At 41.7% G+C, this 17,634-nt stretch overlaps 2 protein-coding genes across 3 annotated transcripts in view; one reads left to right on the top strand and one right to left on the bottom strand.

The window, feature by feature from the left end:
• The window catches only part of RNF103 (ring finger protein 103), a 106,021-nt gene extending 90,848 nt beyond the window's left edge, over nucleotides 1-15,173 (top strand). For both annotated transcript variants that reach the window (XM_045979078.1, XM_045979077.1), the window contains 3 exons: nucleotides 10,239-10,360; nucleotides 13,344-13,458; nucleotides 14,575-15,173. In XM_045979078.1, the coding sequence (XP_045835034.1) occupies nucleotides 10,239-10,360; nucleotides 13,344-13,458; nucleotides 14,575-14,717 (380 nt within the window). In that variant the 3' untranslated portion in view covers nucleotides 14,718-15,173. The remainder of the gene's footprint in view (nucleotides 1-10,238; nucleotides 10,361-13,343; nucleotides 13,459-14,574) is intronic.
• LOC123925709 (adrenodoxin, mitochondrial-like) lies at nucleotides 5,320-6,375 on the bottom strand. Its single transcript, XM_045979079.1, has one exon. It carries the CDS (start codon nucleotides 6,229-6,231, stop codon nucleotides 5,641-5,643), a length of 591 nt encoding a protein of 196 aa, XP_045835035.1. The 5' UTR covers nucleotides 6,232-6,375; the 3' UTR covers nucleotides 5,320-5,640.
• Nucleotides 15,174-17,634: the final 2,461 nt, after the last annotated feature.

A 17,634-nucleotide genomic window follows, 5' to 3' on the forward strand; every position in this document is an offset into this window, starting at 1 on the left:
GTGGGGCAGGAAAGAGAATTGCCTTGTGATCCAGAAATTCCAGCTCTGGGTATACACCTAAAAGAATTGAAAGCAGGGACTCAGGTATTTGTACATCCATGTTCATAGTCACATTATTGACAATAGGCAAAAGGTTAAGGTAATCTGAGTGTCCATTGAAGGATGAGTGGATAAAATGTGTGTACACACAGCGGAATATCATTCAACCTTCAGTTCAAAAGATGTGCTGTTACACTGTGAATGAACCCTGAAGGCATTATGCTAAGTATAATAGGCCTGTCACCAAAGGATAGGTAGCAACTAAATGTCACTTGCGGGAAGAGGTACCTAGAACAGTCAGATCTGTAAAGACAGAAAGTACAGCGGTGTTTGCAGGGCATTGGAAGGAGGGGAAATGGGACATTGAGAGTTTAATGGAGACAGAATTTCAGTTTGGGAAGATGGAAAAAGATCTAGAGACGGTGGTGACGGTTGCACAACAGTGTGAATGTGACACTTAAAAATGATGAAAACAGTAAGTTTTATGTTATGCATATTTTGTCACAGAGTAGAGGTGGGCCAGGCCTGGTGCTGAGCCATTGTGGAAATGGGTGCTCTGAGCCCGTGGGTAGTTCAGGCAGAGTAACCAGAGGATCAAGAAAGGCAATGAAAAGAGAGGGCAGCCTAGGGCAGCCCCTCCACCTAGGGACCTGTTCCGATTTCCTTTTGTGGCCTCTCTGTTTTGTTTGTTTTCTTGCTTTGATTGGAGCACTTGAAAGTGAGTTTGCCAAGTATGGATCTTTGAGGTGAAATACAGTGTTTGTGAAATTTAAACTGATGGTCAATCATTAATTTTTAACTTAAAAGTTACGCAGGATTACTGTATGAAAAAAATACAGAAATATATAAAATAAAAAGTAAGTGTTCACCAGTTCCCTTGTTTTGGCCTCAGCCCTCTTCTCCACCAGTAACTACTATTACAGTGTCATTTGAACCCTCAGGCAGTTTGTTTTCATTACTCTAGTAGTGTGCCATTTAATACATAAATGACACATAATATAAGGACATACTGTTCTTATGTACATAAACATAAAATTATATGTATTACATATAATGGATAATACAGTAATAGATATGCCTGCATACATATTTCTTACCCAGGTCTCCAATTCTAACCCCATAAATAAACAATAGGAATACTTAGACTTTTTCCTTTATTTGGTATTTAATGTTTAATATGATCTAGCATATACTAGATTAAAACTCAATTTCTATAAGATTTGCTGAACAATAATAATCTTCTAAAATAAATATGTATCTGTGTTATGTATTGTCTATGTTTCTGTGTTATGTATTGTCCATGTGTTTATTCAGTGGTTTTAAATGTTTTCCTTTAAAACTTTCACAAATCCAAAATCTATAGAGCAAATGGTCTTTTTCAAATATTTTTCCTTTGCACAAACAAAATACAGTATTAGTAGCTAAGTTTTTAAAAGGATGAAAAAATACCTCCCTAACAAATTGATTGATTCTGTTTGTTTTCTTTTTAATTTTAGTTATAGTTGATAGGAATACTCTTATGGAGCTGTAAGTGTACGAGAACATATAATTGACATGAAGTGAGTGACATGACATACCTGTCCTCGAATTTTTAAGGTCCCATCTGCAGCAAGCTGGATCATCAAAAAGCCACATTTGCACCCCTCTCAGCTTTGCTGCCCACAGAAATGCCTTTCCTGAGCTGTATTTGCACAATATTCTTTTGCTTGTTTTTTAGTGGATAAGATACAGCTAAATGAAGACTATTTCTCTAACTTCTATACAATTACTGGTATAGTCAGTAAAGACTGGGGTTTGAAATTTCTTTTAGAACCCAGTGCTGGAAAAAAATGATCTTCCCTAGTGAAACAGAATGCTGTGACCACTGAGTGTCCTTACCGAGGCTCAGAACACTGTTAACCTCTTTGCCTCAGCTGTTGAGATGCTCAAGTTAAATTTATTCTCAGTTACAGTAGCTCTACCAGTCCAAGTCAGTGATCCCCAGCAGAGGGCGGTTATGCCCTTCAGGAGACATTTGGCAGTGTTTGGAGACGTTTTTTGCCTGTCACAACTTGGGGGCGGGGGATGGTTATGGCATGCCTTTGGTGGAAGCCAGGGATGCTGCTGAACACCGTGAATGCGTAGAACAGCCGCCCGCAGCAGAACTGTCCAGCCCAAACCATTCATCGTGCCATTGTTGAGAAACTTAGGCCTGCATTTGTGGAATCAACTCACCCTTTGTTGCTTTTCTGTTTATTTTCTTAAAGATTTTATTTACTTTTTTTTTTTTTTTAAAGATTTTATTTATTTATTTGACAGAGAGAGAGATCACAAGTAGGCAGAGAGGCAGGCAGAGAGAGAGGAGGAACAGTCTCCCTGCGGAGCAGAGAGCCCGATGCGGGGCTCGATCCCAGGACCCTGAGATCATGACCTGAGCCGAAGGCAGCGGCTTAATCCACTGAGCCACCCAGGCGCCCCTTTATTTACTTTTTTGAGAAAGAAAGAGAGATAGCAACAGGAGTACGGAGAGAGCACAAGTGGGGAGGAGAGGGGGGGAAGCAGACTCCCTGCTGAGCAGGGAGCCCAACATGGGACTTGATCCCAGGACCCTGGGATCATGACCTGGGTCGAAAGCAGATGCTTAATGGACTAAGCCACTGAGGAGCCCCACTTCTGTATTTTATCATACCTACTAATGCAATGTCTTTGTAGTAAACTGTTTCAAATCATTTTTTCAAGTGGTAACATAAATTATAAATAAACTTAATTTTAAATTTTGAAAGTTTCCCAAATGTGCATGGTTCCAATAATTTTAATGACTATAATTCTCTTTTATGGCCTTTGGTTAATTTCCCCATGTTATAGGATATTTATTGTCTCTTTTTTAATTTTTATCTTTGTTTTTTATTTCTTACATATCAGATGTTTCTTTAAATCATTTATCTTTTAACTCTTTTTCTGAACCTTATTATAAGGAAAAAGTATCTTATTCTCTTCAAAGATACTTATTTTTGAGGCTTGAGTGTTTTTGTCACTTCTCTGCGCTTTCACATGTTATTGTGAAATATTGTAAGATTCCATATTTTCTCAAAATTGTATTCATTCTGTTTGTGCCTGTCATGTTTGAATTGTCTTTTAAAAACCACCGTCAGTTCAGTTGGTGAGTGTCTTCCTCCCCTGGGCCCTCGATATCAAGGAACTGCAGCATTTTGTTGTTCATGCCATTTTTGATACTTACTTTAATTTCCTTTTCTGTTTTTTTAAGTTTAACTGTAATTTCCACAAGAACCCATGATACCTAGAGTTTTGTGCTTTTGTTGTTTTTATTACTGGTGTCAAATTCTTCTCAGGATATCTGTATTAGTCTTTGCATTGCTGATTATGAAGGGAAGCCTGTATTTAGCTACTTTTGTTTCTGTCTTTGGTTATTGTCTTAAGTAGCATTCATAGCAGAACTTGTATTTTTGTGTATATAAAATCCTTCTTAGGCAGGCGTGGGAATACATTACTGCTTTATTTTTATATATTCTTTTTTAATGTTTTACTTATTTGAGAGAGAGAGTATGAGAGAGAGGGAGAAAATATGCAGGGATAGAGGAAGAGGGAGAAGCAGACTCCCCACTGAGCAGGGAGCCTGATACAGGACTGCATCCCAGGACCCTCAGCCAAGGGCAGATGCTTAACAGACTGAGCCACCCAGGTGCCCCTACCTTATTGTTTTCTGAAGATTTTTAATTAAGGTTTTTATTTTGACATAACTATAGATTTACATACATGCAGTTATGAGAAGTAACATGGAGATTCTGTGTACTCTTTGCCAATTTTCCCCAAATGATAACATCTTACAAAATTATAGTACAATATCCCAACCAGGATATTGGCATTGATATAGTCAAGCTGAAGAATGTTTTCAGTTTCCATCTCTATAAGGATCCCTCATATTGTTCCTTTATAACCACACCTACCCACCTATCTCTGGCGTCTCCCTCCCTGCCCATCTCTGGCAATCACTGATCTGTTCTCCATTTTATAATTTTGTCATTTCAGGAATGTTATATAAATGGAATCAGTATGTAACCTCTTGGGATTGATTTTTTTTCCCACTCAGTTTTGTTCTCTGGAAATTAACCCAGGATTTGCATGCATCAGCAGTTCGTCCCTTTTTTATTGCTGAGTAGTATTCCATGGTATGGATGGGCCACAGTTTTACCATTTACCTGTTGAAGGACTTCTGGGTTGTTTCCAGCCATCAGCTATGTTGAATAAAGCTGCTCTACAAGTATACAGGTTTTTGCAAGAACATACATCTTTTCTCTGAATATATGAACAATTGCTGGGTTTTGTGGTTGTATATAAGGAACTGTCAGACTGTTACCCAGTGTGGTGGTACATTTTAAATTACCACATGCCAGTGTATGAGTGATCCAGTTTTTCTGCATTCTCCACAACATTTGGTAGTGTCACTATTTTTTATTTTGGCTATCCTGATGGGTGTGTGGAGCTGATCATGGTTTTATTTTGCATTTCCCTTGTGGCTGATGAGTAGCAACCTTTTTTCATGTGCTTACTTGCCACCCATATCTCCTCTTTGGTGAAATGACACTTCTCTCCTTTTGTGTATGTTGGAAATTTCCACAGTGAACTGCTAAAAGGTTAACCCTTTAAATTCTTTAATTTTTTAATGTTTATTCTTGGATGTTAAATGCTTTTTGTTGTTGTTGTGTTTTATGTTTATTTCTGTCCCTGCGCCCCCCCCCCCAAGCACTGGATCAAGATTCTGAAGTCTTTATTGAGAGAGCAGTAATAGTTTTTGAAATTAAGCAGTTTACTGAGCAATTAGTTTTGTCCATTATTGCTATTAATAAGATACTCATAATTTCTTCAGTTTCAGTCTGAACACATAACTTGTAATAAGAAGATATGGGTTCTAGGGGCACCTGGGTAGCCTAGTGGGTTAAAGCCTCTGCCTTCAGCTCAGGTCATGATCTCAGGGTACTGGGATCGAGCCCCGCATTGGGCTCTGCTCAGTGGGGAGCCTGCTTCCTCCTCCTCTCTCTCTCTGCCTACTTGTGATCTCTGTCAAATAAATAAATAAAAATCTTTAAAAAAAAAAAAGATTCGGGTTCTAATACATATTTTCTAATTTGTTCTATGGCTCTAGACAAGCCATTTTTGATCTCTGCCTTCACATACATCTAACAGGGAAAAATAATACCTATTTAAACCTAACTTACATGTAATTAGGCATAAGGTTTAGGTGAAAATATCTTGCTGAAGTTGTTAAACCTAAGGTAAAATATATAAGGTTCCATAATATTAAGTATTTTCTAATACTTGATTTGCTTTTTATAAGTTGACCATATAAAGGTTGCATACTTTTAGAACACAAAATGCAGTAGTTATGTAAGGTCAATTAAAGTGGTAAAGCTAATCATAATAATAAACCCCTTCACCCATGCTCTCATGTAATTACATTAAGAAATAAGAATTATAAAAATAGGTAAAATTTTGTGAAAATATTCCAATTTATTCTAGCTTAGCAGTTCTTGCCCACATCCACAGCTTGTCAGGCACCGGCCAGAGCATCAGGAACTCCTACTGCCCTGTTGTCCATAGCCTTCATCAAATAGATTTGGCAGCCCAGTTGAGATCTGTTAATCTGCGCTCGAGATCTGTTAATCTGCGCGCCAGATCGAGCATGCCATTCTCCTCATCAGTGACTGCTTCTAATTTCTCCAGTATGTGCTCCTCAAAGATATGGTGACAGGCGGAGCAAGCCCGGGTTCCCTCACATGCACCAGAACCATCAATATCTAGATTATTTTCCCTCACCACGTCCAGTAGAGAGTCATCAACTTTTCCTTTGGCTGTTAATGTCTCGCTGGCACCGCTTACGAAGGGGACTGTTATTCTATCTTCTGAGCTGCTCCATGCCGGCCTGACACCGACACGCTCAGCGAGGTGGGGTGTCCAGCGATGAGCAGCCAGTGAGGGCCCCACCGCCCAGGGCCGCAGAGATGAGGCGGCGCGCAGAAGCCGGGTGCCCCCCATGGTGGCTTGAACACGGTGGTCAGGTAACGACTGGAAGCGTCGCCGTCGGTAACGCCGCAATCGGCTCCGAGAGTGCGAACCAGCCACTGCACCGGCGCCGGACGCACGGGGGTCCGCGGGGAGGAGCACGGAGGCTGGGGTCCCAGTGAGGGCCAGCTCCATGTGGCAGCTGCCTGTTTCTGGGTTTTAAATGCTTTTTTTTTTTTTTTTTTTTTTTTTTTTGGTTTCTTACGTTTATTTCTGGGTTTTAATTTCTTAGATCATTTGGCCTGTTATTGTCACCAATATGTAGCCATTCTATGTCTAATTGAAAATTTGGGGAGAACTAGTTACTTTTAGTCCCTCCCCTTTTGCCATATGAAATTGATTTTATTTCTGTAAAAAAATGTTCTGGAATTTTAATGATAAGTACAAGAAAGGAAAACCACATTTTTGACTTAAATATGTCATTATATGTAGGTGCACTTGAGTATTTTTTAACTACCAGTGTATTTGCTATTAAGACATATGACAAATTAAGACATATGACTATGTTTAACATTTTTTAAGTCAATTTTTTTTTAAAGATTTTATTTATTTGACAGAGAGAGAACACAAGCAAGAGGAGTGGGAGAGGGAGAAGCAGGTGCCTCGCTGAGCAGGCAGCCTGATGTGGGGATCGATCCGAGGACCCTGGGATCATAACCTGAGCTGAAGGCAGACGATTAATGACTGAGCCACCCAGACACCCCCCTAAAGTCAAATTTGAATATGATAGTTTTCCTTGTCTTCTGAGTTCATTTGTTGCTTTCTTCCACACATATTTGAGTGTCAGCATGTCAGGCACAGTGCTAGGCACTGGGAGTAAAATCATGAATCCACTTCAGATAAAACATCTTGTCTCTTGGGCAAACATGTATTACCAGAATGGTACCGTAGTGAGAAGATTTGATGGTTCTTGTCCCCACTCTAGAGAGCTGCTCGCGAAGCCCTGCACTTACGTTGAGGGAGAAGCATGCGCAGCAACCCCACAGCGGGAGGAGCCTGGAACACTGCAGAGCTACAGGAAGGCCTGGCAATGGGCTGGGGAGGAGCTAGCAGAAAGAGCTATAACCAGAAAATGCTTATTTCTGTGTGACTTTGATCTAATTTTAAATGCCAGCTGGTTTTTATAATGTTTATTTATTAATGTTTCCTGTGTTGTTTTAACCTTTTGGTTTTTGTTTTTTTTTTTCTTTAGAGAAAGAGCACGTGTGTGGGGGTCGGAGGGTAGAGGGGGCAGGGGAAGAGAGAATCGTTCCATCCAGGTGCCCCAGAGATCCTTTTTTGTGAAATATATGTAGCAAAACATCTTCTGTGCTCTGCCTGTTCACCCCTTTCTCCCCCATAACCCCTGGCAACCACTGGTCTTTTTTTTTTTTTTTTTTTTTTTTTTTTTATATTTTATTTATTTGACAGAAATCACAACTAGGCAGAGAGGCAGGCAGAGAGAGAGGAGGAAGCAGGCTCCCTGCTGAGCAGAGAGCACGATGCGGGGCTCGATCCCAGGACCCTGGAATCATGACCCGAGCCGAAGGCAGAGGCTTTAATCCACTGAGCCACCCAGGCGCCCCACCACTGGTCTTTTTACTGCCTCCCTAGTTTTTGCCTTTTCCATAATGGCATATGGTTATACTCATACAGTGTGTCAGCCTTTTACATTGGCTTCTTTCACTCAGTAATATGCATGGAAGTAAGTCCCCTTCATTTGTTAGTGGCTTGGGAGTTCATTTCTTTTTAGTACTGAATATTCCGATGTCTGTCTGTACCACACTATCTGTTACTGTTCACTTTTTTTTTTTTTTTAATTGCTATCTTTCAAGCAACATCTTGGTTGCTTCAAAGTTTTGGCAGTTAGGAAGAAAGCTGCTAATCTGTAGGTGTAGACCTACATTTCAGCTCATTTGGGTAAATACCAAGGAGTACAGTTATCGGATCATATAGTAAGAATATGTCTAGTTTTGTAAGAAATTGCCAAATTGTCTTTCAGAGTGGCGTACTACCATTTTGCATTCCCGCCAGAAATGAAGTAGAGTTCCTATAGTTCAACATCCTTGCCAGCATTGAGTGTTGTTAGTGTTCTGGATTTTGACAATTTCAGTACATGTGTGGTATCTCTTTGTTTTAATTTGCAGTTCCTTAGTGACATGTTGATTATATTTTCATGTGGGTTTTGCTGGGTTTGTTTTCTTGTTTTGTTTTGTTTTTTGGTTTTTGTTTTTTTCTTTGCCGTCTGTAGATCTTGGTGAGGTATATGTTTAGGTCTTTGCCCATTTTTAATTGGGTTGTCCATTTTCTTATTATTGAGTTTTAAGAGTTCTTTGCATACTTTGGATAATAGTCCTTTCTCAGATAAGCCTTTTGCAAATACTTTCTTCCAGCTTGTAGCTTGTCTTTTCATTCTCTTGTAGGGATGACAGTTTTATTATAATTTTTATCTGCCTCACATGCGTTTTTCCTTGTGGAACATAGAAACCACATCATAGTCTAGTCTTTTATTTTTCTCTGTACATGTATCTTCTTTATTTTGAGTTTCCATTATACAGTGCACATAGATTTATTTTTGGCCTTTAAAAAATCCAGTTGCTGCAATCCTGATTGGTTATCAAATTAAATTTTAATTTTATTTCTAGGTTTATTTTTGCTTCCTCTTGTCCCCACTATATTGCCTCTTCCCTTTTTTGACAATCAGAAATTTATACCTTTTTCAAAGTACTAATGTTTTAGTATCTTAACACTTTGGTTGCACCATTTTTTTTTCTGTCTCCCGTCATTTTATTTGTTTTTACTAACTCAGCTCAATAAAAATACTGAACACATGTCATGTGCAAGCACACTCTCTGGCATAGATTCAGGATCCAGATTAGGATAAAACTCGGGCCTCTGTGGACACCAAACATGACAGTTCAGAAAGAACTTTGTGGAATCAGCTTCATTTCTGCCCTTCTTCCCATCACTTACCTTTTACAATAATGAATTGTAACTAATATTTTTGAACTTTTGTATCATTGTAATGGCATATGTAATTTATTATTTCTGCCATACAGATTCTTGATATTTCTGCTGAAATCTCAATAAATAGGTCAGTATTTTACTTCTTCATGCTCATGTGAAGGGGATGAAGTATTCTCCAACTAGCAAGCTTCCTTGCTCCTTCGGAAGAACTGCAAAATTGTGTGTTAGTCATTTCACCAGTCACTCATTTCCTTGCCTCTTGTCTTCCCTTAGATGTAAAAGCAGTTATTGAACATCTCAGAACTTTAAGTCTCATGAAAGTCCAGAACAGATTTGGAGGGGTGCAAAATCTCTATTTGGTCACATTTCAGATGTGTGTGTGGCCGGTGGGGGGGTGGTGGTGCAGGGTAGAGGGATGATCAGCTGCTATGTTTGTGATTTCTTAGATGGAATGGACATGATCAGACTACCAAAAATGTTTCCTTGACAAGGAACAGTAACCACCGTATCGTGACACATAGACTCACTATGGATCTTGTCCTGTATTTCTCTGATTTTCCTGAGGACCAGTGGCAGTCTCTCTCAGAGAAGCCACTGTCCATTGGCTGGTGTATGAGGAGCACCGGTTGGGTAGCCTAAAGCGTTGAATTTTTCAATGTGGCTGTTACTCCTGTAGGTGACTTGTCTTGGGTGTCAACAGTCATTCCTAGCTGACTTCTTCCTTAAAGATTAGATGCATGCCTTTGGGGCGCCTGGGTGGCTCAGTGGGTTAAAGCCTCTGCCTTCGGCTCAGATCGTGATCCCAGGGTCCTGGGATCGAGCCCCACATCGGACTCTCTGCTCAGTGGGGAGCCTGCTTCCTCCTCTCTCTCTCTGCCTCCTCTCTGACTGCTTGTGATCTCTGTCAAGTAAATAAATAAAATCTTAAAAAAAAAAAAAAAGATTAGATGCATGCCTTCAGGCCACTCTCTAGTCTCTGTGCATGCTCAGAGAATGTGTACTTCTTGTAGCCAAAGTCACATACAATTCGGAAAAGTCAGTGTCTTGGCCAGCTAGCAGAGTAATGTAGTCTGTAGGTTCGTAAATAGCTTTGGGAGTCCACCTGTTGCTGTTCTATTAGAATATCTTATAACTGTTACTCTTTGTACCAGTCCTGTGTCATATTCTGTTAAACAATCCTGTTGCTTTTCTCCCAGCGGTTTTGCGAGTGGCTGGTTCCCTGCAGAAGAGCACAGAAGTGATGAAGGCCATGCAGAGTCTTGTGAAGATCCCAGAAATCCAGGCCACCATGAGGGAGCTATCCAAAGAGATGATGAAGGTGACTGGGGCCACTCCTGCATCCCATTGCTAGCAGTCACTCCCAGCGGATGGTAGGGGGCTAGGGCCAGGAGTGGGCAGGAATGGATAGACCACTGTTGCCACACGGAAAGGATTTTGAAGACAGAGGAGCAGCTTTTAACCCTGGTTGAAACTGTTTGAGTTGACCATGGCAGAGGCTGGGTCGGATTGCCAGTGTCCCAGGATCAAGGCCTAAAAAGGACTTCTATGGGTGGCCTTCAGACAGGGACAAGGCTCAGGAGAACATTGTTACTGAGCTCCCTGCCAGCCGGTGGTATATCACACATGTGGTCCTAGATAGTCCTCCTAGTGACCCTGTGAGGAAGCTATTTTTTTTATCCCTCCTTCCCAGGAGGAAATCAAGTCTTAAGATTGCCAGGTAATTTACCTACGGGACTTTGGTAGTAAGTGACAGATCTGGGGTTGGAGCTCACACGTCTGACCGTATTGCCTGAGCTGTGTCACGAGTAGTGACAGCAAGTTCCTCAGACAGATGTGTTTCTCGCTTTGGACTTGTGACCTAAGCACCAACATTGGACACCTCAGATTCTTATATATTAGCTTATGTAGAGAAATTTCTTTTCTTCTTCCTTGGGAATTTCATTTATGAACTTGAAATCTGTGCGGAGCTCTAGGGCGTGGGAGAGAGGAGCGGGAGAAAATTGATGGAATGACAACATATAATAATGCCCAGAACCCAGGTCTTTGGAACCAGAAGTGCTTGGGCAGTAGTAGGGAGGAGGAAATGGGGTGAGGAGTGTGTGTCCTTTCAGAGTGGTGTGTGGATCTTTTTTCCCAAGTTGTGATGGCTGTCCATGTAGAACTGGATAAAAAGTTCTACAGAGAAGTCTTAGAATGACTTCAGGCCGCTCATTCTAACTTACATAGCCACCAGGATCTGAGGGAAAGCCCTTTTAGAATCCGGGGTCTTTTCCACAATGGTTTCTTCCTTTTTTTTTTTTTTTTTCTTTTTTTCTTTTTTTAAGATTCTATTTATTCGAGAGAGAGAGATACAAAGCAAGAGAGGGAACAAAGCAGTGGGGGTGGTGGAGGGAGAAGCAGGCCTCCCATTGAGCAGGAAGCCTGATGTGGGGCTCGATCTCAGGACCCTGGGGTCATTACCTGAGCCTGAGCTGAAGGCAGATGCTTAACGTCTGAGCCACCCAGGCGCCCTCCACAAGGGTTTCTGAATGCTGAAAGTAATATAGATGGGGAGGAAGACCTGCATGTGAGACCCATTCCAAGCTCCATCCTCAGGTACAAACTGAAGCCTCTGGTAGGGGCCCTGCTCCTTGAGGGCAGGGACGTGGTGTTAGTCATCCCGTTTGTTCCCAGACCCTGGCCTGTTGTGTGGCACAGAGCAGGCATTTGACGAATGGTTGCAGATAGAATAAGGGAGTAAATGACTGAATGACTTCTGCCTCCGGGATGTGGAAGGCTGTTACAGTCAGGACTCCAGTAGGCTCTGTCAGCCAGTTACGGAGCACGTCCTGAACCTCCTGCACGGTAGCCTCTAACACCAAGCTGACATCCATTCCTTCAGGTCACAGGGCTCCACCTGTGCATTTGTTGATTTGTTCATTTAGGTGGGGAGGAAAGGATCTGAGAAAGGGTAGAACACAGTGATTAGTCTGATTCATGTCAGTAAGAATGGTCTGGCAGCAGAAAGGCAGGAGAGAGGGCTTGCTTCACATCTGCTGCCATCGGCATGGTCCATGAGCACTGTGCCCTGCCAATGCGGGGGAGCCAGGGCTAGAGCTGCCACAAGGGACCCTCTGCTCCTTGAGTCTCTGGACCACGGTACAAAGCAAAGGGGCTCAGCTCTTGCAAGTGGCAAAGGACTTAGGATTTTTCTGTCTGGCCGCTTCTCAGAAGCCTGAACCCATACTTTCCTTCTGCTTCTCATCCCTTCCTATCTCTTCTGCCTGGGGATACCAGGGCCCTCTTTCATTAGAGGGTGCTCTTAGGACCTTTTGCTTCAAAACCAAACAAAAAACAGTAGGGTCTCACTTGGGAGCCGAGGACACTGCTCGGCAAGGAAGGCTCTGGGTCCATTTTGTGTTGGGCAGTGCTCGAGAATGGTTTTCTTTTGCCCGGTGGTGGTGCCATGCTACCTCGAGAACAGAGGAGGCTGAGTGACTGGCTTCAGGCTGCCAGACACGAGGCTTCCAGTAGAGTCTGGGAGTGACCTTGTTGGGTCCAGAAACCTTGTCTTATTGATTCTCTCAGGAATGGAGTCAGTCTTTGGTGAACCAATTGATCCTTGCCAGACTCCCCTTGGACTGGCCCCATACCAGCAGCTGTAACCAAGACATGCTGAAGTACTCTTCAGGCCTTTTCAGGGTTCCCTGGAACCCCACTCTGCTCTTAGTACTTGTTATCATAGAGTCTACAAAGACTCCACTCCATTTTCTTTTGTTTTTCCTTTAAGATTTTATTTGACAGAGAGAGAGAGTGAGGGAGAGCATAAGCAGGGGCAGTGGCAGATATAGAGGGAGAGCAAGAAGCAGGCTCCCCAGTGAGCAGAGCGCCCAATGCCGGGCTCAGTCTCAGGACCCTGGGATCAGGACTTGAGCCCAAGGCAGACGCTTAACCAACTGAGCCACCAAGGTGCCCCAGGCCACATGCTTCCTAAGAGAGCTCAGAGCACACTCATTTTCAGCAGGTTCTTCCCAAGTCTGTCTAATTACAGTCTGGGTTACTACGAGGCTCTGCTGAGAGAGGCCCCCCACTCCCAGCCCTGGTGCTGAATATGGTGAACAGTTTCCCTGTGGCCTTTGCCTTTTTTCAGAGAGGGAGAGCGCATCATTTTTTTCGTGTGGCCATCTCTCTAGGTGTTAGCCCTCAGAAGGGTGGTCTGGACTTGGAGACACTAGAGCTCGGGTGGAACTGGACCCACAGAGGAGTCCCTGGGGACCAGATTCACCTGTTGAGGGAAATGATGTGATTTTTTCTGCCTTTAGGCTGGTATCATAGAAGAAATGTTAGAGGATACTTTTGAAAGCATGGATGATCAGGAAGAAATGGAAGAAGCAGCAGAAATGGAAATTGACAAAATTCTTTTTGAAATCACAGCAGGTATAGCTTCGAGATTCTTCCTCTTTCTCCCCTCCTTCTGTGGTCATTCTCCTTGCAGTCACTAAGTTATCTAGTAGCTTTTTATTTAAAACTCTCTTATTTCTACACTTTTTAGATTATAAAATTAGTATTTGAAAAAGAAGCACAATAACCATAACCATCTTTTTAAAAACACCAAGATTTTTTAAAAAATTCCTAGAGGTTTCAAATGGTAAGGAGAAACAGTGCTCTCACAACATTGCCATTGGGAGCTTAAGTTGGTAAGACTTTCTTGAAAGCAGTTTGGCAGTAGCTGTCAAAAGCCCTGGACCTAACAAATTGATTTCCAGGAGTTTATTCTATAGTTAAGGATGTGAATGAAAGATTTAAATTCAAGGATGTCTGTAGGAGCATTATTTATCATACTGAAAACTTTGAAACCAGTTAAGTGCCTAATAATAGAGTATTGGTTAAACTGTCTTGTATCTGTTTGAGTGGAATACTTTATAGCTGTGGTAATGCAGAAATACATTCATTGACATGGAAAGATGTTCACAGTACAATGTGTGAGAAAAGTCTTGTTTATTGTGATACATACTCTGGTGTGAAAAACAGGCCTATAGAAAAAGTCTGGAAAGGGAATAAACAAAAATAGTTATCTCCAAAAGAGTATGTTAATGAGGTTTTAAACTTCATTTTTACTTCTGGATTTTGGGACTTGGGTTTAATAAAAAATTGGCAACATTTAATTTTTATGTTTTAAAATTAATTATTTCTTTCTTTTTGAAATTGTTGGGAGAAAGACTAGTTGCTCCAGGAAAACATTTTTGTGGAGGTTTAGCTTTACTGAGAGGCATTTAACATCTTCATGAATCTTGAAAATTAAGTATTTGGTGTTTAGGATTTTAAACCAAGTGTCAGAACCAAAATTCTAAAACTCAGAATCCTCCGTTATTGTAACCTTGGTCTCTTGACAAGCTGGTATTTGCATATTTGTCCTAGTGAGCAAAACCCCATGCAAACAGCTCGTTCATTACCCCTTTTCTGTTTCTTGCTGGCCTCATCCAGGCATGAAAGGCAGAGAGGATGAGGGACCACTTCTTTAAAAGGATTAATTGATTTGCTATTTGTCTTCAGGGGCCTTGGGCAAAGCGCCTAGTAAAGTGACCGACGCCCTTCCAGAGCCGGAACCTCCAGGAGCCATGGCAGCATCAGAAGACGAGGAGGAGGAAGAGGCCCTGGAGGCCATGCAGTCCCGGCTGGCCACACTCCGCAGCTAGGGGCCGCCCTCCTGGGCCCTCGCACTCCTTCCCTGCCCGCCTGCCAGGAGCCGGCACACTCCTCTGAAGCGGCCACCATTTTATGTGTCTCTTGCACTACACCTCTAAACAAGCACTGCGTTCTGAGAAGGTTCTCTGTTCATATCTCTTCATCTTTGCCAAGGTTTTGGGATCTCAACGGGTTTGTCCTTGAGAAGGCGGGGTTATAAATGCATCATTTTCAAGGGTATACATAGAAGTATCTTTTGGGGGGGGGGCAAAGAAATCGGTCTTCTTGCAGTGCATCATCTTCAGGAATATAGACAGAAGTTCTTTTGGAGGAAAGGGCAAAGGAATCTGTCTCTCCAGAAGCACTTCTGAAATTAGAGTTGATGGCCTGAATGTTGAGAACTCTTTTTTTTGTCCCTAAAACACTATATAAAGTGGATTTTAATAAATTTCTGCTTTAACACTTGGTCTCATCGTAGATTGTCATGTGCAGTCAATTTTCAAGGTGTTTGCGGTCTCAAATTATATGTTGACCTTGGGAGGAGAAGAGGTGCTATAGCCAGTCGTATGGGACGTGGGAACTCAGCACAAGAGGCTTCTGCTCCGAGGATGCTGTTCCCCAGCCTTCACAGATGTGGTGTGGGAGCCACACTTCTGCTTTCCGTCAGCTGTTTAACCAAAAGGATCCTCAAGAAGGGTGACTCCTTGTTCCGTTGGCTGCATGTGTGTACTGTGTCCTGACAGGTGTGTGTATGTAATTTTCCTTGCCCTCCTTCCAGTGCAAGCTGGACCCAGAACAGACAGCTGTGAGAGCAGGATTCTCTCATTCTCTAATCGCTTTTCTCTGCTGTTGCTGCTGCTGTTCAGCTTACTTGGGTAAATACCAAGGAGCACAGTTGCTGGATCACTGGTAAGACTGTCTCCTTTTCTAGGAAACTGCCAAAGTGGCTTCCAAAGTGGCTGTACCGTTTTGCTTTCCCACCAGCCATGACTCAGTTCCTAATCCTCACATCCTCGGGAGTAGTTGATGTTATCAGTGTTTTGGATTTTGACCATTCTAACAGGTATGTAGTAGTATCTCACTGTTGTTTTAATTTGCAATTCCCTATGCAAATTATGATGCCGGAACATTTTTTCATATGCTTTTTTTTTGTCATCTGTGTATCTTTCCTGCTGAGGTGTTTAGGCCTTTTGCCCATTTTCAATTGGGTGGTTCATTTTCTTATTGTTGAGTTTGAAGAGTTCTTTGCATACTTTGGTAACAGTGTCTATTACTATGATTATTTTCTCCCACCTGTAGCTTGTCTTCTCACTCCTTCATACTGTCTTTCACAGAGCCGTTTCAAATTTAAATTAAGTCCAGCTTCCCAGTGATTTCTTTCATGATCATGCTTTTGGTGTTAGATATTAAGTCATGGTCATACCCATGGTCACCTAGATTTTCTCCTATGTTCTCTTCGGGGAATTTTGTGTTTTACATTTAGGTTTTGACCCATTTTGATTTAATTCTTGTGAAGTGTGTATGGTATTCCATATATATATATATATATATATATTTTTTTTTTTTTTTTTTTGCATGTGGGATGTCCAGTTCCAGCATGATTTGCTGAAAAGACCATCTTTTGCGGCATTGTATTGTCCTTACTCCTTTTTCAAAGATCAAAAGATCAGTTGACTGTACTTATGTGGGCCTGTTTCAGGCTCTTGGTTCTGTTCCATTGATGTGTCTGCCTCCTTTCACCAATACCACCCTGTCTTAATTGCTATACCTTTATAGTAAGTCTTGAAGTCAGATAGCATCAGTCCCTCAACTTTGTTCTTCAGTATTGTGTTGGTTATTCTGGGTCTTTTGCCTCTTCATATAAATTTTAGAATTCACTCGTCAATATCCACAAACTAACTTGCTGTGATTTCGATTGGGATTGCTTTGAATCTATAAATCAACTTGAGAAGAACAGACATATTGACAGGATATAGTTTCATGATTGCATTTATCTGGCTAGTTTATTCACAGAATGATAATGGAATTAAGGGATGCTCATGATCCCTGAACATTTTTGTCTTACGTGGATAATCAAAATTTATTCAAGTGGATGGATGGACAGAATATTTATAGTCACTCTTCCAACCATTCAAATAAAATGATCTAAATGCAGGGCTGGTTTGTTTTCATTGTTTGAAGAAGTCCTGTTTCTCCATTCCTGCTTTCAGGTTAAGGAAAGAGCATTGTTGGCTTATTACTATGTCATATAGTCCGTTTTCCCTCCATATTCTTTTGGGCATCATTGGAAACAAGGAGAGTAAGATACTGCCCTGGCCCTGGAATGTCCACAGTCTGGGAAAGGAAATAATGGTGTAAATACCTGCACTAAAGTTCTCCTCTATCCTCAGCCTCTCAATGTAAGGCCAGCACCAGCTAGCACCCTCTCCGTCCCAACTACAGACTGAATCTACTTGGTGCCCTAAAAAAAAATGTCAAGAGTACTCAGAATAGTATCTCATACCATCAATCCATTTGTTTTATTTGGAAATATACCTTATCTAAAAATAATCATCCAGCTTGTGGTGATCACCCACTATTTCCCTCTAGAGGGGTTGTAACCTCCCTTTCCTCATCCCTCCCCACTCTCCCCATATTGCCATGCCTTCCTGAGCACTTACCACTTGTATAGCTCACATGACTTTAGGCCTCCTCATCATATATTTCTTTGTCTGTCTCAGAACTTCTGAAAAGAAGGGGTTATGACTATTATTTATTCCTAAATAGTAGTAGCCATGCCTGCCTCTGACCTCTTCCTGCCACCCAACCCCTAGCTGAAGAACTAGGACTTTTCTTGTCCTACTGTAGTGACACAGATATTCTTCAAATGCTGATTATCAATAGGAAAGCCTCTTATACAAAAAAAAATGGGAAATTTTGGGTTCAAAT

The sequence above is a fragment of the Meles meles genome, chromosome 15 (assembly GCF_922984935.1).
Source record: "Meles meles chromosome 15, mMelMel3.1 paternal haplotype, whole genome shotgun sequence".
Lineage (NCBI taxonomy): Eukaryota > Metazoa > Chordata > Mammalia > Carnivora > Mustelidae > Meles > Meles meles.